Source organism: Marmota flaviventris, chromosome 18 (genome assembly GCF_047511675.1).
Source record: "Marmota flaviventris isolate mMarFla1 chromosome 18, mMarFla1.hap1, whole genome shotgun sequence".
Taxonomy (NCBI): domain Eukaryota; kingdom Metazoa; phylum Chordata; class Mammalia; order Rodentia; family Sciuridae; genus Marmota; species Marmota flaviventris.
This window is the reverse complement of record NC_092515.1, coordinates 36,995,759-37,017,088: the sequence shown is the minus strand read 5'-3', so window position 1 is coordinate 37,017,088 and position 21,330 is coordinate 36,995,759. Positions and strand designations below refer to the sequence as shown.

The 21,330-nt window shown below is 48.0% G+C and overlaps 1 protein-coding gene across 2 annotated transcripts; it reads right to left on the bottom strand.

The window, feature by feature from the left end:
- Window positions 1-8,815: 8,815 nt before the first annotated feature.
- Herpud1 (homocysteine inducible ER protein with ubiquitin like domain 1) lies at window positions 8,816-19,637 on the bottom strand. Of its 2 annotated transcripts, none has more exons than XM_027939053.2 (8): window positions 19,383-19,637; window positions 16,491-16,568; window positions 16,323-16,397; window positions 14,715-14,845; window positions 12,570-12,692; window positions 11,686-12,036; window positions 10,339-10,441; window positions 8,816-9,567 (listed from the first exon to the last, which is right to left on the bottom strand). In XM_027939053.2, the coding sequence occupies exons 1-8, from the start codon at window positions 19,527-19,529 to the stop codon at window positions 9,403-9,405; spliced, it is 1,173 nt and encodes a 390-aa protein (XP_027794854.2). In that variant the 5' UTR covers window positions 19,530-19,637; the 3' UTR covers window positions 8,816-9,402. The 2 variants fall into 2 exon arrangements, with proteins under 2 accessions (XP_027794854.2, XP_027794855.2); XM_027939054.3 differs by having other exon boundaries at window positions 16,323-16,394.
- Between the last annotated feature and the right edge of the window lie 1,693 nt (window positions 19,638-21,330).

Below are 21,330 nucleotides of genomic sequence, written 5' to 3'. Positions count from 1 at the left end.
ATTTTTTTTCTCCTCTATAAGGTAAATTCACAGGTTCCAGGGATTAGGGATTAGGGAGGGCTATCTTTGTTTTTAAGAGCCATCATTCAGCCTGCCACAGTGTCATCAAAGGAAAACAGTATGTGTAATGATCCCTGAGTCACCCCAGGGGATTGGTCCCAGGACCCCTGTGGAAAAGAAAATCCTCAGGGTAGTATTTGCATGTGAACTGGGCAGCTCCTCCCGTCTACTTTCAGGTACGCGAGGCATCAGACAATGTGGATACCGTGTGGGCGAGAGTTCTGCTGTACTGGGTAAGGGATAAGGGCAAGGGGACAGAAGCCGACGTACAGGCAGTTCAGGTGCCAGCACTGTAGGCCTGTCTACATGGCCAGGCCTGTGAGAATGTGATGCTTAAAAATATATGCATTTTTTTTTTCATCTGAGGTTGGCTGAATCCGCAGGTGCAAACAGCACCGTGAAGGTGAATGTCCTCAACACGACTGTTTCTCCACAGCAGACCATGACGACGGAGCCCCAGACCCCATTACGTCGTTCTGTAGTTGTGTGGAGGGTTATCGGGAAGGACACACATTTGGCTCACTTGGTCATGAACAGGGGCAGGCATGGGGAGCTAAGGCACCCTGAGGCCCAGGGGTTGCCTGGTTCCTCAGCATTTGGGCACAGGCAGAGGGAGGCCACTGATCCTTCTCTCTCTCTCTCTCTCTCTCTCTCTCTCTCTCTCTCTCTCTCTGTGGGGGGGGGGGTACTGGGGATTGAACTCAGGGGCACTCAACCACTGAGCTCCATCCCCAGCCCTGTTTTGTATTTTATTTAGAGACAGGGTCTCACTGAGTTGCTTAGTGCCTCGCTGTTGCTGAGGCTGGCTTTGAATTTGAGATCCTCCTGCCTCGGCCTCCCAAGCTGCCGGGATTACAGGAGTGTTTCACCGCGCCCAGCCCGCTGTGCCTTCTCTAAAGAGGGCAGTCACTGAACCCCTGAGGAGGAGCCCCTGAACCTCTGAGCCTCAGCATCTCCATCCCCGGGTGGTGTGAGGACAAGAGGAGCTGGTACTTGGGAAGAGCTAAGCACCACACTGGGCCACAGTCCTCTGCCTCTTCCCAGGGGCTCACCGCCACCCTGCCCGGGCTGGCAGGAACCTGCTGCCCACCAGCACTAGGTGCCTCAGCAAGGCTTGGTCCTCTGAGGTTGGCAGCAGAGGAGACAGCCTTCCCTGGAAGGTGACAGCCCTGAACAGGACCCGCCCTGAGCAGGCTTCAGTAAGGATTTGCAGGTCAGAGGGAGGAAGGAGGGCCAGGGAGTCCTGCTGGGCTGTGCTGACACCCCCGGCTGCACACGGCCCGTTCACACTGGCAGGGGCAGTGGCCATCCTGGACAGAGGGCATCCCACCAGAAAGGCTTTAAGGTAGCCAGGCGAGGTGGTGCGTGCCTGTAATCTCAGCCCTCGGGAGGCCGAGGCAGGAGGATCACTAGTTCAAAGCCGGCCTTAGTGAGGCCCTAGGCAGCTTAGATTCTGTCTCAAAATTTAAAAATAAATAAATGACTGGGCTCAGCATGTGGCTCAGTGGTTAAGCACCTCTGGGTTCAATCCGTGGTACCAAAAAAAAAAAAAAAAGAAGGAAAGGCTTTAGGCTTCAGCTGCCCACACTGGAGGCTCAGAGGGGCCCACTTTCCATGAGCCCAGCAAGAGCCTTGCAGACCAGCAGCGTCTGAGCAGGCCGAGGGCTGGGAAGGAGACAGGCGGCCACAGAGTACCCAGGAGAGGGACCCCACAGAGCCAATAAGCCATCCCTGCTCCCAGAGGATCAGCGTCTCAGGAATCTAGACCATTTGGGCAAGAGGGACCCTGCCCCCCAAGAGCCCAGGAGACCAGCGAGAGTTGCCCCCGGGTCCCAACACATACAACAGTCTGCTTCCCGAACCCCAGCCCTCCAGGAAGCCTCAGCCAGGGGCTGCTGGCAACACAGAGGCCTGGGGGAGGGCCAGGGGACATGCAGGCAGGGCCTCGCTGTCAGGCTCAGAGCAGACCCTGGTGGACCCTGTGCCGAGCCTAAGAGCCAGAGGCTGCCTGGGAGGAACCCAGGGCTGGCAGAAGCAGCCCTTGCCCAGCCATCTGCTGCCCCCTGGTGGCTGGTGACCAGCCAGCCCCAGGCTTCCTGCCCAGTCCAGTCGTTCTGGATAGTGCTGGGAGAAGGGGACCCTGCACTCCACATGCAGAAAGCCATGTGCACGTGTGTGTGTGTGTGTGTGTGTGTGTGTGTTCAATGTGCACATCTGCATATGCCACCTGGACACAACCACCCAACTACCTCTGTCCCCACACGCTCACAGGTACCCCCGGCTTCCAGCCCAAATGCGCAGTCGCGTTGCTGTCAATCTCACATCCAGAAACCCTCTCCTGGGCTCTGTGTCCACAGAGTGCTCAGTGGGTCTTGTGTCCACAGAGTGCTCAGTGGGTCTTGCGTCCTGCATGTCCGTCCTTCAGGGACTGCGCCCCGAGGCAGGGGATTCGTATTTACTTAGCCTGTTCACTCAAATGAACCTTAAGCGGAACATGACGCCCTCACTTTAAATGAAAAAAACACTTTATCTGACACATCTAAAGGCAATGCACTTGATGAAGTGTGCCTCTGCCTAACGTCGTCTTGCACCTGCGCGACTCTGTCACTTTGGGAAAGCATGCCACCATTTCCTTGGAGCTTTGAGCCCTGTGTGGCTGCAGAGCAGGCTTTACATGTCACAGGGATCCAGGTCCTAGGTGGGGAAGCAGCAGGCACAGGGTCATACGACTTGTCCAAGCCTCACAGCCAGGGCCCTCCTCCCCCACCCCCATTGTCCTTTGCTGGGGCAACCTCTTCCCTGTCAGGCCAACCCCAGCCAGAAGGGTGTCATCAGACCAGGCCACCTGCCTTCCTGTTGGCATGTGGCCTCGCAGCCACGTGGACTCACCATGGACTCACCCTCCCAGGGCTCCAGTCACCCTCCGGACCCCAAAGGCTCACCAGGATGTGAACTCCATGGGGCTGGGGGCTAGGGGCACGGGGCACCCGGTGAGTCCTCAGCACTGGCTCTTGTTTATTGTACAAGTGCCCGACTGGCACATGCCACCTAGACACAACCACCCGGCTCCTCTGCCCCCACACGCACACAGGCACCCCTAGCTTCCAACCCAAATGGGCAGACATGGCCAGCCGGCCAGCGGGCAGACGTTCATGTGAGGTAAGCACCCACGCACACAGGCGCACGCCCTCGTGGGTACAGTGGGCATCCCAGAGTCCAGCCCCACGGCCAGGTCAGTGGCGCCACTGTCAGGTGTCACCAAGTTGGAGACAGCTACCTGCACCCCACGCCCAGGTGCTCTCCCCACGTCAATCCCATGACTCCACCCAGTGACGCCCTTCCCACGAGGCCTGCCTCTGCCTCCAGGGGCCCAGCTGCTCCCTGCGGTGGGGACCAGGGCCTTCCCTGGAGCTGCCCCGCATGTCTTTGGCCTCGGGCACAGATGGGAGAAGAGGCCCCAGCTCTGAACGGTGACACAGCCTGCCCGGAGCCACTGCACCAGGAGCGTGCCACGCGAGGACGAGGAGCTGGACACCATGAGCTCTGGAGCTGGGACACGCATGCAGCCAGGTTCGGCCAGGGAAGAGGAAGCCACGAGGCGCTGTGCAGGTGTGTATTCTCAGAAGCGGCTCAGAACACCGTGGAAGCTGTCTGGGAAATGACAGGGGAAGGCTGTCACTCGGCAGGTGCCAGGGCTGCAGTCACAGGCTTAAGGGCTTCTCCTCGACGAAGCCTCAGCTTTATAACTGAGGACGTTGAGCTAACTGGATGAGGTGCGCCAGGTAATGGGAGATTATCCTTCCGACTGACAGTTGGCTGGGTGCAGATTTCCTCACATCTGTGGAACGCCACTGTCACAACACCTAGGGCCGACCCACCTGACACACAAAACTCCTGGCGAGGTGCTGTGGTGCTCACCTGTAACCCCAGCAGCTCAGGAGGCTGAGGCAGGAGGATTGCAAGTTCAAAGCCAGCCTCAGCAACGGAGAGAGGCACTGAGCACCTAAGTGAGACCCTGCCCCCAAATAAAATATAAGACCAGCTGGGGATGTGGCTCTGCGGTTAAGCGCTTCAGGATTCAATTCCAGGTACCCAGCTCACAGGATCCGCCTGTCCTGCGCACAATGGAAAACATGCCAGCCCGCTGCCCAGAAGAGGATTCCAAGTCCTTGGGTGACGGCCACTCTTCTCCCTAGTATCCTTAAATACTGCAAGGTAGGTTAACTGTTGTGAATACGTCTCATGTTAGATGAGGAGGGATGGGAGAAATAGGTGCATGTACAGATGTATGTAAACATGTAAGTTTGTGACATTACAAAATAAGGACAGCAGGCTCGTGACAGCTGCAGGGCTTGTTTCTGAAGCTGGTCACGTGCCGTGGTTGGTATTCAGAACCTCCTTCTCCCACCGCCTATTTCGCATTCCTTTTGCCCTTCGCCCAGCATCCTGGCCAGTGGGGCTCCACCTGTTAGGGTGACCCAAACCCTCATTCCTAATGGGTCTGGGCCATGAGCAGTCCTGCCTGAATTGGGCTGCTGGTTTCCTGCAGATGATAACAACACTGTGGCCCCACTAGGAGATCCGCTGAGGGATCGCCTGGATTCCAGACATTCTCTTTCTTATCTCCACTGGATAGCAGCAGCCCAAGGTCCTCTTGGTGATCAAGATCAGTCAATGCAGCCTAGATAGTGACTCCCTTCTCCGCCTGTCAGTCAGAGGTACCAGGCACTCCAAGCAGCCCACAGCGGTCTTCGCTGCCAGTTCCATGAAGCCGCTGTTAGGCCTTCTGGTGGAAGTGTCCCTTCCTGTTGTTGGATGAATTATGCTTCCCTATCTTGGTTCATTTTCTGTTGCTCTCACTGAACACCAGAAGCTGGGTGTTTTTATAAAGAACAGAGGTTTATTTAGTTCACGGTTCTGCAGGTTGGGGGGACCAATGTCAAGGTACCAGCATCTGGTCAAGAGGGTCTCCTGGCTGTGTCATAACAGAAAAGAGGTCATCACATGACAAGGGCCCAGGAACTCTAGGTTCCCATCTCTCTTCCTCTTTATGTAAAGCCACCAGTCCTGTGGGCACCACCCTCATGACTTCCTCTAACTCTAATGACCTCCCAAAGGCCCCACCTCCAACATACGAATTTGACGATTTAATTTTCAACATAGAACTTTTGGGGGATACAGTCAGTACCCCCCAAACTCATGTTCGTCCAAACCTCATCGTGTTTCTTTATCTGGAACTTGAAGCCTTTGCAGATTTAGGTCCAATGATTGGGAGGCAAAGTCTGCCCTTCTTAGAAGCCCTGCGAAGCCACAGAGGCACAGAGGAGGGACTGGGGTGCGGGGGGGGGGATGGAGGAATGCAGCTCAGGATAGAGACCACCCGGGTGCTGGCAGCTCCAAAGCTAGGAGAAAGGCACAGGGCAGATTGTCCCCCAGAGACCTGAGAAGGAAGCTACCTGCCAACACCTGGATGTCAGCCTTGGAGTCTTGGGGATGCTGAGAGGATAAACTTCTACTGTTTTATGCTGTGGGAGCTTCTTATGGAAGCCCTGGAAATCTACTATCCTCCACATGAAGCAAGACCTCTGGGCCCGCAGGACAGGCAGCCGTGGAGAGGGGAAGCCACCATTTTGCCAGAGGGCCACAGGGCTGATCCTGGCGGCAGAAACCGTGCCATATATTAGACTCCAGTTTAAAGTCTAATGTGTCCTCCACAGTGCTGTGGGACATTGTCCCAGGCCTGCCACGTGGCTGGCACTGTCACAGAGTCTACAAAAGGCCATTCTGCTGGTGTCTGAAGCCAGTTGTTCGAGGATATTGAGCCTATCAGTTCCTTCGGGCTTCTGTAGCAAATTATCACAAAGTGGATGGCTTGAAATGACACAGACCTGCTTTCTCAAGTTCTAGGAGCTGGAAGTTGAAATCGGGTGTCCTCAGGGCCGTGCCCCTTCTGAGGTCTCTGGGAGAGGGTCTTCCTTGCCTCTTCTGCTCTCTGATGACTGGCAGCAGGAGCCCAGCCTCCGTCTCCGTCTTCCCAGGGTTATCTTCCCCTGTATCTGTGTGCAGATGTCCCTCTTCTTGGAAGCCTGTCCAGTGTGACCTCATCTCAACCTGATTATCCCTGCAAACACTCTATTTTCAAGTACGGTCCCATTCACAGGTTCCAGGAGAGCATACATTTTGGTGGACACCATTCAATCCAGTACAACGGGAGGATGACAAGCCAGTAAATTCCACATGCACGGGCTCGTTGTCACACTTCATTTGCTGTGAAGTAAGCTCCTTGATCAGGAGTGCTGTGGGGAGTACATGATGGTGGGGAAGGCACTGGCCACTTGAACAGATGGCAGGTTTAGCAGAAGCCCTGCATGCGGGGAAGGCAAATCCATGTCTAGAGAAGCTTCAAACTGGCAAAAAGAAAGTGCTGACCCTTCTGCCATGGAAGAGGTCTACTGAACCTGCCACCAAGTAGCCAGCTGAGCTCCCTGGGAATGGGCTAGATGGGGGACTTAGCGTCCATCTTGGCTACCGGCAGATTGGTTGTAGCCAGGTAGGGCCTTGCTGAGCAGAAGTCCATGCACCACCTCCATCCCCGCCTCTATGGCCACCTGGCTCATGAGCCTGTTGGGCAATGACAGGAATGGCGAGGGAAAGAGTACGACTGGTCTCCACAAACAGGTCATCCCATCCACTAGATTATTAAAATCCCCCTCTGCTGAGGTCACCCTTTAGTGAGAATTTACATGGGACACAATTATCTTCATGCTCTTAACCTGTTCAAAAACGTCTATATACGTCTTTCCCAGACCACTTGCCACCAGTTTCTCATCATGCTCCTTCCAAGTCCCTGACCAACTAGCCAAGTCACTGGCCACAGCCCATGAGTCAGTATATGCTGTGCCTCTGGCTATTTCTCCTTTCAAATAAAGTGAGTCATGCCCTGCTCAAAGTTCTATCCACAGGGTAAACCCCCCTTCACTACTGTCCTTCAGAGATGTTCAGAGTTGGATCCTACATGTCCCCAAAGGCCATGTACCAAAGGCTTGATCTTCAGCTTATGGCGCTATTGAGATGATGGGGCTCAGTTGGAGGAGGGGTCACTGGAGGTGTATCCTTGCAGGGTCTGTCTCATCCCCAGCCATGCTCGCTCTCTGCTTCCTGGTGGCCATGAGGTGACACTTTCCTTCACCATGATGTGTCTGCCTCACCTCAGGCCTAAAAACAAAGGAACCAGGTGACCATGAACTGAAACCTCTGACACCGTGGGCCAAAATAAATCATTCCTTCTTTTAGTTGTTTTTCTCAGGTCTTTTGTCACATGGTGACATCTAACCTAGGGGAGGCCTGGAAAGGGGCTATGGTGCTACAGGTGCCCAATTTTAGGTGGTGCCTACATCTCATGCAGAACCAGGCCCGAGTCTTCTCTTTTCTGTCAACTAATCATAGAGAACTTCCAACGAGGCCATAGGTACAGTACCGACTGGGAAAGAGAAGGAAGTGTGTCGGGAGTGGGGACCACAGGCATTTGGGCCACTTCTTGTGACTTGTGTCTCCAGGGCCTGATTACATATATTCATCCCACTTCTGATGACGGAGTGCCGCTGCGCATGCCAACTTCTTGGTTTGATGGCTCTCACATCACCCAAGTTCATGAGAGGCAGCTCTGATCATGGTAACTTGGTGGCTCATGGTGAAGAGTTCCTTCTCTGCTAAGGTGCAGCAAGTTACTTTTCTCAAAATGGGAGTAGTGATCAGTAGAGGAGGGTGGGCTTTGTTCCAAACCCATGCTGTGCTTCACTTATGGGGCCAGCCTGAGGCTCCAGAGAGCACCCCTCTGCCTCTGCAGCTGGTGGCCAGTGATGTTGCCAGGAGCTCCCAGAATTAGGGCCAATTTAGAGCCTGTGCCCAGTAATTCCCCCACATTACAATTGCTTCCTTTTTGCCAATGTGGATTCACCCTAGTAAAAAGCTGTAGGTTCCTTTGGTGGGGAGGCTGAAAGACCAATAGCATAAAATTTTGGCAGTGTAGCAGGGTCCTTCCTCAGGGGACCAGACTCCCTCACTTGAGGGGTTCTGGGTCTAGACTGGTTTAAGCCTGGGAATTGATTGAGGGGCTGTGACTGGTTTTATGATTCAGGTTCAACTTTGTTCACTTGATCTAGAATTTTCTACTAGATGGATGCAGTAAGAATTAGTAGACTGTCCATTTCTCCCTTTCCCAGGGACACCGTACGAACCAACCAGCCACTGCCACAGGTCTCTGCAGGTTGAATTATACGGATTACTGTCTCAACTCTACTTTTAACAGGATAACCACACCTACCTGGCCTTTGGTTACCAAGGGCTGCCATCAGGTCCCTGCCCCTCTGGACCCCAAATATTCCCACTGTATTTAGATATACCAGTTCAGTGGCAGAAATTCCCATTGTGATTTTTGACCAAGGTAGTTCTGGGATTTCAACTTCATTCAGCAGAGTCCAGCTTTTGGTCCTAGGATCAGCCAACCAGGCTGTTAGAGCCTTCTTAACCCTTCAGCCAAAAGCTGACTTTAAATTATGGGAATTTAACCTTGGTGGGTTCCTACATAAGCCAGTAATGTTCAAATTGGGAAATGGAGGCAGATACTGGTATAGTCTTAGTAAATTAAAACTAAGTTTTTCAGGCTACTTAAAAATCAGCACTTCAACTGTTGGCCATCCAACCACAATGGACACAGGGTAAACTGCGAGAATAACAGGAGTCTCCGCCACCGCCATTCATAGTAAAACTTTATTGAACAGAAAACCCAGCAAAGGTTCCCACCTCTGCAAAGTTCCCTGTGGTTTAAAGTAAAGCACTGCATTTTAAAAAGCAATTATACATACATCTTTCCTAGAAAAGTCCTGCTAACATGTCTAGCAATTTCATTGATTATATAAAGTAGTACACTTAGTGTAATTTAAACATTCCAACAGGAATCAAATCGTACCAGCAGAACCATTTCTGCATCTATGAATTCTATGTACAAACACACATGCAGACACACACATCTGGGAAAGTTCCTCAGGCATAAACATGCGACACCTAATGCCTTCTACTTACAATGCCTATTAAACTACATACAGAATATATTAAAGCTCTTCAGAATAAAGACATGAGAAGCCCTGGGCATTTTTTTTGTTCATTGAATTGTATCATGGCTTCATGTCTTACTTTCTGCTTTTGCTTCAGCGCAAAAGCCTATCATTGTCCTTGTGGGTTTTTAATGACTGTGTCATGTCGTGTCCAGGTGAGGACGTCCAGCTGGATCAGATGATCCAGTCCAGGCCTGTCAATGCCTCTGGCTGCAGAGCACAAGCCCCATCAGTTTGCTATGGCTGGAGGGCCTTCTGGAAGAAGAGAGGCAAAGAAAGTCTTGAAGACAAGCCAGGCCGTGCTCATGAATGAAGGGCTGGTCTGCTGAGCATCGAGCACATCCCGGTCTGGAGGGAGGCGGCTGGGGTCTTCTGTTTCAGGATCTGCGCCTTCCTACAGGTCATGAAGCACAAGAAGAAAAACACTGGGGTCAAGATAAACACCGGTAAGTTAGGAGACAGCAGAGCAACATGGAGGCTAGAAAGGGCCAGACCCCCAGAATGACATCCTCAGCTGCCTGGGGCTCTTCCGGGCTTCCATGACACAACTGTGCTGATGACCTTTCATGGTTTTGAATATTCCTGGCAGCATGTGTCACAACAAATGAAGCAACCTGATCTTCAACTATTATTAAAGTAGCAATTAACCACTTCATTAAATATAGATATTCTACTTTGGGCAATGCTCCCTGTTTAGAAACCAACAATGGAAACTCAGAGTTCTGAAAGCAGAGTTTTCTTACTAAAGTATACCCTGTATGGTCATGCATTAATCCACCTTTAAAAAATTCTATTTTCAGAAAGTCTACTCTATGAGATGTGCTTATGCCCATCATCCATTAACAATGTCCATCCTACAATAGCTATAGACCACTGAATTTCAAAATGTGGGTCTAGAAAAACACTGCTTACATTAAAAAAAAAAAAAAAGCCACTTTCCACATAAGAAAAATGCCAAATGGATTTTAAGGCATATTCAACAAAACCCAGCTACTATTCTAAGAATAAATTTGATTAAAAAAAAAACAAAACAAAAAAACCCAACATGAAACACTTAGGCTAATAAAATGGTGAACCACACACAGAGCTGGAAACCTCCAGGCCAAGGACTGGAGGGCCTGGTGCAGCGTGCACAGCTGGCTGGGCTCCCGCAGAGGCTCCATACCTGTAAGTTATTGTTGGGGTCCTGATTCACAGCTTCCTGAGGACCGTCATTCGGGAAGTTCTGAACCGGCCTCTGTCTAAATGGAAACCATCCAACATGATGCCTTCAAAGGAAGCACATAAAAATGTCTACCTTAGCTAACATCACAGTGAGACCTACTCAATAATCTAAGTCTCTGCTCCTCTGATCATGATGGCACCCCAACTTGAAGGTCATGGCAAGAAAATCTGCAAAGCCACTGGCCCTGAGGTTTCACATGGGTCAGGTCCTTGAAATAGGGGCTGTTTTATTCATCAGAAACAAAACAGCAGCTGGCACACAGTGTGCACTTAATAGATGCTTGTTTATAAACTGAACCTTCCATTTAAAACCTGAACAGATGATATACTCACACACAGAGCTGTAAATATTAGAGCATAATAATTACCTACATTGGTCACTTTAATATATAATTTTAGGGACTATAATTTTAGGTCACTTTAGTATATGATTTTTCAAAGTTTTATTTGGAAAATCCAATTAAATCCAAGTCTTGAAACACACATGACAAAATATTAACAATGTGGATATTATAAGTGTCTATTATATTATTCTAAATGTTTCCTTTTTTAATTTTTAAAAACTCAAATAAAAATCCATTTTAATTATAAAGCAAAAACTTCTTTCAATTTCAATCACAAACACCTCTCTCTCACTGTAGGTGCTAATGACATACAGGGTTGCATGTGCCATGGGAACTGTCCCGGGCCTTGCAGGAAATTTACAGCAGCCCTTGCTCTACCTACTAGATGCCAGCAGGATCACCCCTTATAGTTATGACAACCAAAAATGTCTCCAGACATTACTATGTCCCCTGGGAATGGGGGAGGAACAAAATTATCCCTAATGGAAACCTCCACTGCTCTAGACCACAGCTAAGCCAAACATCAGGCCTGTGAAGGTCCCTGACCCTTCAGGGCTGTGCTAACAGGGCTGCAACCATAATCCTAGAAGGCAGATGTAGCTTGATAAATACAAAGAACTGTATGTCCTTATTCAAAATAAATACAATTTTCTTTTCCATACCATAGTATGGCTATGTTTTTGTGGTCTGTGATCTGGAAGGTAATTTATCAAGAGAAGAATATTCTTCTTGTATTAACACATAATTAATGTGTTCTGAGCAATAGCCAACCAAGCTGTGAACTCCCTAAATTCAAAGTGCCACAGTGACCTACTGTTTAAATACACCTCCTCCAATAATGACTGAAACTGCTTGAAAGAGAAAATATGGACTTGATGAGTCAGTCACAACAGAGTGTAATTTGCAGTACAGAAAAAAAAGAGAGACAGAAATCATGTGCTTACAGGTACATGACAACGGTGGCCCCCATGACCATGAGGAATCTGCTCAGAGAGGAGTAGAAGTAGAGGATACTGAGAAAAACAGAAAATGTGGCTGCTGAATAGGTCCAATCCAACCAATCTCGATTTATCTCATCATCTTCTTCCACAATAGGGCCACCTTGTGCATTCATCCGCAAATTTTGATTGGCTCCAGGATTAACAACCACTTGAGGAGCTGCATTCTGATTGGCTGGCTGGTTTTCCGCTGGAAACTGGTTGTGAATAGGGGCTGGAGCAGGTGCAGCAACCACAGGTATCTCTTGTGCACTTGGGGATGGGACAAAAGCTCCCGAGGCAGCAGTGGCAGCTAAACTAAAATAAAAATAATAGAGGCAGAGACTGCTGAGACCAAAGTCCTTTGAAGACTGTGGCGCTCATGAACTTATTTAGGGATCTTTGTTAAGAACTGTAAGTAGGCACATACACACTTGGTTTCTCTACAACTTAGTGAAGAACTTCTTTACTAACAGTCGTATCTATAAATGCCTTTCCTAAGAAAAGCCACATGGTAAATTTCATCTCGAATTAAATATCAAGACCACTAAAATATGGTGCATTAGCAAATTAAAATTTTCAAAAAAATTTAAAGATACTGCTAATTTAAAAGGAGGTAACATTCTAAATAAAGGCATTAAACTCTCAGACACAAGCACCCTTGAACCAACACACAAATCAGGCAGCAGCTACTGCTCATACTCTACTCCACCCTCAGAACCACAAAGAGCACGACCCTGCAGGGCTGAGGAAGATACACTCATCCTCCATTATAAACTTTACAGCACAGATGGGTTTCCCTCAGCTCCCAGGGGACCAAGGTCACACTGAGCAAGGCAGGAAGGACTCACTATTGCATGTAGTACTGTCGTGCATAGATCTGCTGGAACCAGGAGAGCTGCAGCCACCCGTAGGTTGTGTAGCCAGAGAAACCAGGCCCCAGGCCTTGGAATGCCTGCTGGACAGCTTCAGACCTAAATATAGATGAAAACAAACACTCATTTTGAGTTGGTTGCAATAAAGAAAAATAAATTACAATCAGGAATTCAAATCAAAGAGACAGAAGAATGGGCCTTAAGTGGTCACACTGGAGATGACTATATGCATGGTGCACCTGTGTAACACAAGCACACAGAATACTGAGTGAAAGCCTTCCTATCATGGTCCACATCCCGTGGGAAAACAAGAATTCTTGTTTTGTGCATAGATATACGAACAAGCTAAACCTTTTTAGGTTAAGTAGATCTCCCCCCCCACCCTGCCCCATTTTGACTGAGTCTCACAGCAGACCTACATTCACTGATCACCTTTTAGAGAGCAGCTCAAAAGCCACATTTCCCCCAATCATTCCTGGGGGGGGGAAAATCTCTCCCTTCCTCCCGATGCCACTTCTTCCCACTCCTATCTCTGAATCTATCCTGGAGCAGTTATATGTGCAGGTGGCACTGTTTACTGCACAGTAGTGAACATTTGTGGTGTCCTGTGTGGGTTGATGGATCCCCAACGGCCTATGGAGAGGGACCGCACCCCCATCTTAGAGGGGAGCCCTAGTACAGCTCAGGAAAGATGAGGAATTTGTACAAGATCTTGAGCTAGGTAAGAAGCAGGGCTGAACTTGAAACATTCTGTTTGACCCAAACTTCTTCAACCATGCAACAGCTTTTTAGCAGGGGTTGGGGGAGTCACCTTGGGTTTTGTGCTTGTACAGTGAACTCTTTTGGCAGCAATTCACAAAATTGAAATTAGAATAAATTGTGGGAAAATGACCAGTTATGTTTCATTCCTGCAGGTCAGCTGATGTCATCAAGCAAAATTTTAATGCACTAGCTGTTCAACAAATATTTGCTAAATGAAATCAACACATTTAAACATGGTAAAATTCAAGTAGTCAGATACAAGCCAATTCTCAAGTTGTACAACCAGAATAAAGGAAACAGTTTTAAGGTTGTTGTTTTTTTAATCCAATAATGTGTCCAAATATCCAATGTATATGTGGACAGTCTTTTAAACAAATTCCAGATCCAGAGTATTTCTAATAGTATTCCAATACAAGTCTTGGTATAATACTGTTTTTGATCACTTAAAAAGTTACAGTGCATGGAAAAAAGATGATAAAATCTTATGTTTGTTCAATCTGATAATGATGCCATTGCTATGCAAGATAACTAAAAAGTTTTTACAGTTATATTCTGAAGTGTGGGAGAGAGAAAATGGCAAAACTCTGATCATTATTGGGACTGGATGGTGGGGGTAAGGATTCATTATATAATTGTTTCTATTTTTTCATTTGAAACTTCCATTAAGGAAAAAAGTACTCTTCCTCAAACACCGGGCTTTTTCAAGAATTAAATATAAAAACTACTAGGAAAAGAAGCACAGGGTTAGAGTTACAAAATTCCACTGTAGTTAGCAGACTATTTTTTCTGAAAATGACTTTTATAATAAGGTGTTCCAAGAGTTATAAAATCCAAACATTAGGGCATGTAATCACTTCTGGCTTTGCTCTAAAGAAAAGCTCTAACTGCCCTAAAGAAATGGCCTTTTTCCCTGGCACCTCCAATATAGCTCTTGGCAAAGCACTTCTTAGTCTCTTCACTTTTTGTCTCTGTTATGATAGAAAAAAGCACAAACCCACTCAGCAAAGCAGTGCACAATGCTTAGAAAAACTGTTTCTTCTGCAACAGCTCTAATTTCCCACCACGAGGGCAACCAAGTGGTCCAAATAATGGGAAGCACACTCAGTGGGAAGCTAAATGCCTGCACACTCAGTACATGAATCTCCTACTTTTTTAAATGTCCCTATAAGGCTGCATATTAAGAAAAACCAAATACAGCGAGAGATCTTTAAAGTGACACAACCTTTATAAAGCAAAATTTTATACACATCTTAAAAGTTCTCTTGACTACACATATGTAATCACACTTTATTCTTAAATTGATGCAAACGAGGGACACACATTTATGTTGTACAAACCTGGCTCTTTATTAACACTTACCTTGAGATATTCTCCCACCCAGAGGGAGAAAGGTTCCGAAGAACTTCCCTTTGCCTTAAGCCATCACTTGAGGAATCCCCAAGATACTGTCCCTGATTAGAAGCATTGGGCTGCTCTGAGGATCCAGCAACCTAAGTGCAAGATGAACACAAGAACAAAGAACCTGATGCAACTCTGTGAAATCCAGCTGAAAGAATTATTTTGTTGTGAATGGCACATGTCCCATTCTCCACCTCTGAACTTGACCAAATTAAATAAAAGCCAATGATACATGAAAAATATTCTGAAACTTGTTCAATACAATTTTTAGAGGTAAAGCAGACTACAATTAAGGACCCCTCTGAAATTGAGGACAACTTCCTCATACTCAGAATAAAGGCTAAAGGGCTGCCCACCCTGGGCTGAGGGATACCAAGGAAACCGAGAATGGACACTGGACATTGCTCCCTAACCCCACACAGGTCTACACAGGAAGGCTTACGAAATTTACACATGTATAACACATGGCTTTTGTTTATACATGTCGTTAACAGCTTCTGTGGAACCTAAAGAGAAGAAATCTAGCTGCTTCTCCACAGTTCGATCAAAAGCATAAAATCCATTTTTCCTTTTTCATCTTTGTCCTATTTCTTATGTGGGCAGGCAGGCAGCTGAATCCAGTCACCAAGGATCCAGGTAGGATCCCTGAGTTAGGCGGCTGGTAACACAGATAGTAGGCCTGGGATGTGGCTCAGTGGTAGGGCACTTGCCCAGCATGCACAAGGCCCCAGTATCTACAGATAGGTAGGAAGATACTGGAGAAAAAAATACAGACTTTTTTCTTTTGAGTAAATATGCATCAGTTTCACTAAAATCTTCCAATGAAGATTCAGTTCAATGAATGAAGCTGGTCAGAAAGCTTTCTGACAATGTTGTACATCTTATGGTGCTAAACTTAACTAATTCTAGAAATTAAATTTGACCAACAAAACTTATAAATACAAGCAACCTAAAGGAAAGAAATTTCCTGTTATATTCAGCTCTTTTAGGAAGTCTAGTTGTAATACACATTTAGAATGCATCACCATTCTAAATGTGTAGAAGATTTATACTATATTTTCAAATAAATGTTGGGAAATGAAAAATAAATGCTTTGACTGTCAAACAACTCTTTAGAGATCATCACTGTGGCCTTTTCCCATCCAAATAAATAATCGTGATAAAATTTCCAAAGGAAATATATTCACTTTTTTCCTCTTTATTAATGATTCCTTAGAAGAAACTTGCTATGAGCTAGATGTGAAAAACAAAAAACATTTTCAAGAGCCTTGCTAGTTCAGGCTTCTGGGTACACAGCAGCTGTAGACAGATGACATCCCAGCAGTGTAACAACACGTAAGTTCACATTTCCACAAGCACTCAAGGCACACTATACTACTACTAGAGCAAACTCTCACTTGTGTTGATAATAACACAGTTCCTAATTCCTGCTATGCCCAGGGAAGAAGCAAAATACAACTTGGTAAAAAGGCTATAAAAGCTCTCTTTAAAAGAATTTTACCCAACTTTCTTTAACCCTTTCTTGAGAAACTGAAGGACACAAATTGTTATCATCAGGAAGAAGCATACCTTTGTGCTGGTTTCTGGTGTTTTTGAGGGACTCTTCACATTGCATACCAGATGCAGAACATGCCGTTTTTCCTGCTAAAAGCAATAAAGAGGTACCTCAGGATCTGAATTCAACTTGTTAAGTGCTTAAAAACATTGCAAAGTTAATGTGTAAGTGACACAAAATACCTTTGGAAGCAAGTCCCTGAGACACTGATGATCCAACAACAGCTTCCCAGAATAAATTAACCTCTGGTCCTCTGGACGCTGATGGTGGAAAGAGAGTAACATAGGTCAGCATTGAGGGTCCACAAGTTCCGGAACACAGGAAGAACTGTTTCATACAAATAATCAGAATATGTGTTTTTTCCCAGTATCACAAGAAAACACTTTTTGAACAACCTCATATACAAAATTTTTATCTAGAAAGTGCTTAACTTTAAACTGATAGTAGAACATGCAAATAAATTTAGGATGGCAAATTATCTCCAATCCATAAAAACTATGGCAACATACTTAATCTTTTAATCCTGGGGGAAACTGCTCTCTGCCACTAAAAACACAAAGTGCTTTGGGAGCTCCTACAGCAACTAACTTTAAAACCTTGTTTGGCCTCAGAGAAAACTCAAGATTCCCAAGGTCAGCCTTCATCAAAACTACCTAAGCACTGCCTCAAATTAACAGAAGCAATTCTAAACCTAAGCCCCACAAAGGGCTTCTTGACTTACAAATGCAGTTAGAGAAATGATGTGTAGGTCACCTGACTCTGTTAGGGACTGGGTAGAGTGCAGCGGCAAGAGGGTTGCCTAATGCTTTCAAGGCCCAGTTAGAGAAAGAGTGGAATGGAATGAGTGGGAAGGGAGGAAGAGGAAAAAATACCCCACGACCCTGCCAGAGCTGTTATTCCTATTTTAGGAAAGTCTGAGAAATTGACTCATCTAAGGGCACCTGTTGCAAGATTCTAACTCCTACTCCCCTACACACTAGTGACTTTACAATTATAGGGACTCCACACACTTTTACACAAATCTCACTTTTAAAGTATTTTTTTTTAAAAAAATTTTAGTTGTAGATGGACATAATACCTTTATTTTATTTATTTATTTTTATTGGGCTGAGGATCAAACCCAGTGCCTCACGCATGCTAAGTAAGCAATCCCCCACTGAGCCACAACCCCAGCCCTTAAAATCTATTTTTAACTCATTTTAAACTTAACTTTAAAGTAATAGCCTCAAGTAATGTATATTAAAGTCATTACATTGGAGGTCACCTGCTCTTGTCAACCTGCTCTTGCCAGAATAACCAATTATGTAAAACATGGAATAAAGCTATTCTGGCCAAGAAACCCAAGACATTAAAGTTAGCTGTTTAAAACAAAACAGAAAATTTGCATCTACTTATCAACATACATTAGGACTTCTGACACTTTACCTAAAACAAAAAAGGCTGTGTTCATTATTGGTCTCACTGACTTAACAGGTGAGTGCTATTCTACTTTTGTAAATGTGGGCCAACAACCAGAAAAGGTTTGAAAACCACAGCTGCCTCTGGATTTGAAGTGTTTCCTCTCTTTTAAAGACCTGAACTGGCATTATGTCCTTACCCAGAGGGTTGATTTGGGGGGGAAAAAAGTCTTAAGCAAACAACTATTATAAAGGATACGCTATTTTATACTATAGAAAATAAATGATGAGTACACTTCCACCATAACAATTTTAAATACAGATTTGCATATCTGAGAGACCTTTCATTTACAATCTTGGACTCAACAAATAGGAGTGATGTTGAGGTGACCAAGGAAAACACTTCTCAAAATGGGGCCTTTTACAAATGATGCAACTACACTACACCTGCTGTGCCTATTTGTGTACCCAACATTAATTCTCCCAGCAACAAGGCCAGCTAGTTTCTGGAAAACACCTATGGTGAAATCAGAGTGCCAAGGTGAATCCTAAAGGACACCGGAATGGAAGCCTACTGAATAAATAAGGAAACTTCAAAGTAACAACTCAGAAGGAATACTCATGTCTACAATTCTTGACAATAAGAAGCAAAACCAAACTGACACATGCACTACTACAGGTTGGCAGTCTTCAGATGACAATTTCCCCACCTTTTGCCACCCAGATGCCCTTTCCTGTTTAACCAAGAATTACACTCTTGGGCTGCAAAGAGCACTGCTGACACTTACATAATATCAGAGTACAAAGTAAATACAGGAAGGTCCCAGAGCACAGCCTCATCACGTGGTGAGGAAGGGAGGGCGGGCGGTGCTAAGGGTGCTGTTGACAACTGTGTCCACCAAAACAAAGCAAGGAAGTCTCTCTAATTGAAGGACCAAAGTCTTAAAAGTAGACTCAAGGCAACTCTGTTTCCCTCCTAAATCACTCTTAGCTAGAAAGTGCCAGGGCCCCTCCCTGGGACTAAGCAACGACTCCACTCCACTCCGGAGTTCAGCGTCAGGGAGGGAACAGCCAGGGGAAGGTGGCTAGGGAGGGGAGAGCCACGTCTTGCTTCTGGGCGTGGGACCTTAAGTACACAGTGACTGGCGCTCTCCCTGACTGTCCAGTTGCGGGCAGGGTTTGGGCGTCTATTCTCCCCTCTTCCCACTGAGAACACTCGCTTTCAGCATTTGGTTTTCTTACATTTATCCACTGGTTTCCAGCCTAATTAGGAACACCTACTCGTCGCCGGTTGTTTTGGGGAAACTGAGGCTTGGAGGGTGAAATGATTCACCCAAGGTCACACTGCTGCTTCCCTGTTTTGGTTAAAGCTGGAAACCACGCGTGGAGAATGAGGAAGGGGTCTGGGAGGTGGGGCAGGACAGGGAGCCTTGGAGCCTTGGGGACCTGGAGAGGCGAAGTGACAGGAGTAGGCAACCCGTCAGGAAAGCGGGCTGTTGGCGGCCAGGAACGAGGAGATGACAGCCACTGGGTAAGAAGTGGGGGCGCCTAGGGCGGCAGGGCAGGAAGAGAGGTGACCACAGCCCTGCGGTGGGTGACCAGGCGAGTACCCGCCGGCAAAGGGACAGGCTACCGGAAGGGGAAGGCAGACGTGGCATCCCCAGGGACTGCTCTCACCGGGCGCTCGGGGTAGACACGGCTCAGGTGGGCCTTGAGGTGGCCCACGCTCCAGCTGCGGTCGCCGCTCAACTCCAAGTCGCGGTGGCGCTGGTTGGGGCTCTTCACCAGGAGCGTGACCGGCTCGGGCTCCGGCTCGGGCTCCATGTCGGCGGCGCTGTAGACTCGGCTGCGGTCCGAGATGCCAAGCAGGCGGCGTCGCCACCGCCTAAGACGCCGCAACGACGGTTCGCTTCTCCAGGGCTCGCGCCCCAGCCTCGGGCACCTTTTATAGGCGCCCCGCGCCCAGGCTCTGCGGACGGACCTCTCTGTGGCTGCTGTCCATTGGCTGAGGCAGGGGTTACCGCCCAACGTGGCCCAATCAGCGTCCGAATCCGGGCGGCCGAGGGGCGGGCGGAGCACGTAGGCGCCGGGTGATGCAACCCGCGGCCGTTGCGTCATCCCGAGTCGCGGCTGCGGCCCGGGAGCCGGGGTTCGGTGGCCATGTTTGGGTGCGCGGCAGCGCGAGCGGGGACTCGGCCCTGACGAAACGGGACTTCCCAGCTGGGGTGCGTTAAGCCCCCGAGCCGGGGTCACCCAGGCCGGCCCCAGGTTAGCAGCCTCTGCAAATTGTTTCCTCACAAAGCTGCACCCCCGCCCCACTGACCCCAGCGCCGGGCCCGCCTCCTCCCCGCCGCACCCCGCGGCCCCACCGCCGCTCCACCCCGGGAAGCGCCCCACTCCGAGCGGCTCGGCTCGAAGAACCGCCGGGCTGAGTGGGCCCCGCTCGAGCCCGTCCGGAGGGCGCCGAGGCTCCTTAGCCTTAGAAGGGCCTGGAAGGAGCAGACCCGGAGTTCCCGGGCTGGGGGGTGTGAGGCACCTGCGGCCAGTTTCCCCTCGTCCCGGCTGAGACTTGCAGGCTGCACCCTCAGGTGTGGACAAGCCGGCCACGGCCAGGTCACACGTACTCGCTAGGGGCGGCCCTTTATAGGGATCAGCCAGTGCTTTGAGCTGGGGCAGAGTCCGGGAGGGCAGCATCTGGATTGCTGAACTGTGGCCACCAAGGCCCACAGAGGCATTTCCTCCCTCCCTCTGTAGGAAGGAGACTTGAAAAACAAAAGTGACATTGCCCTGGTTCCATCCTCGTCCTATGATCTTGGCACATGCTATGCCAATGCTGTTTTTCCAGGGGTGTCAGGAGCTTGTCCAAGGCAAGACCCTGCTCTGGTTGGGGGCCGAGGTTAGTCTGCTATGACTGCCATCATGAAGTAGCACAAACCTGGTGGCTTAAGCAACAGAAATAGATTGTCTCACAGTTCTGGAAGCTGCAAGTCTGAGATGGAGGTCTTGGCAGGGTTGGTTCCTTCAGAGAGCTGTAGGGAGAATCTGTTCCCAGCCACCTCCTATCTTCTGGTGGTGGCTGGCAATCCTTGGAGCTCCTTGGCTCCTAGTGTATTACTCCTTCCTGTAATGGCAGTCTGTGTGTGTGTCTTCATATCATGTTCCCACTACCCATATCTGTCTCTGTGTCCAAAGTGTCCCCTTTTATAAGGACTCCAGTCATATGGGATAGGGCCCAACCTAATGCCCTCATGTCCACTACAAAGACTGTTTCCAGATACCATCACATTCGTAGGTACTGGAGCTTAGTACTTCAACATCCATTTGAAAGACTCGACTCATCTCATAACTTTTGAGAGTTTGCTGGCAATTTGCCAGCAATATATTACAGAAAATGAGGTGGTTTCTTTCTCAGTTATCTTTATATTAAGAAAGGAAGCTGAGGAATTTGGAGATAAATTATCTCTTTATCAACCTTATCTAATTGCTTTTTGTCTATTGCAGGCAGTTCTGTCCCCTTTCATCAAGGCTGGCTTCAAGGGCAAGGGACCCATGCAGTTGGTCCAATAGGCTCTGGGCTTGGTTTGATGCCCTGCTATTCTCATCTTAAAATTCTTAATACTTTTTT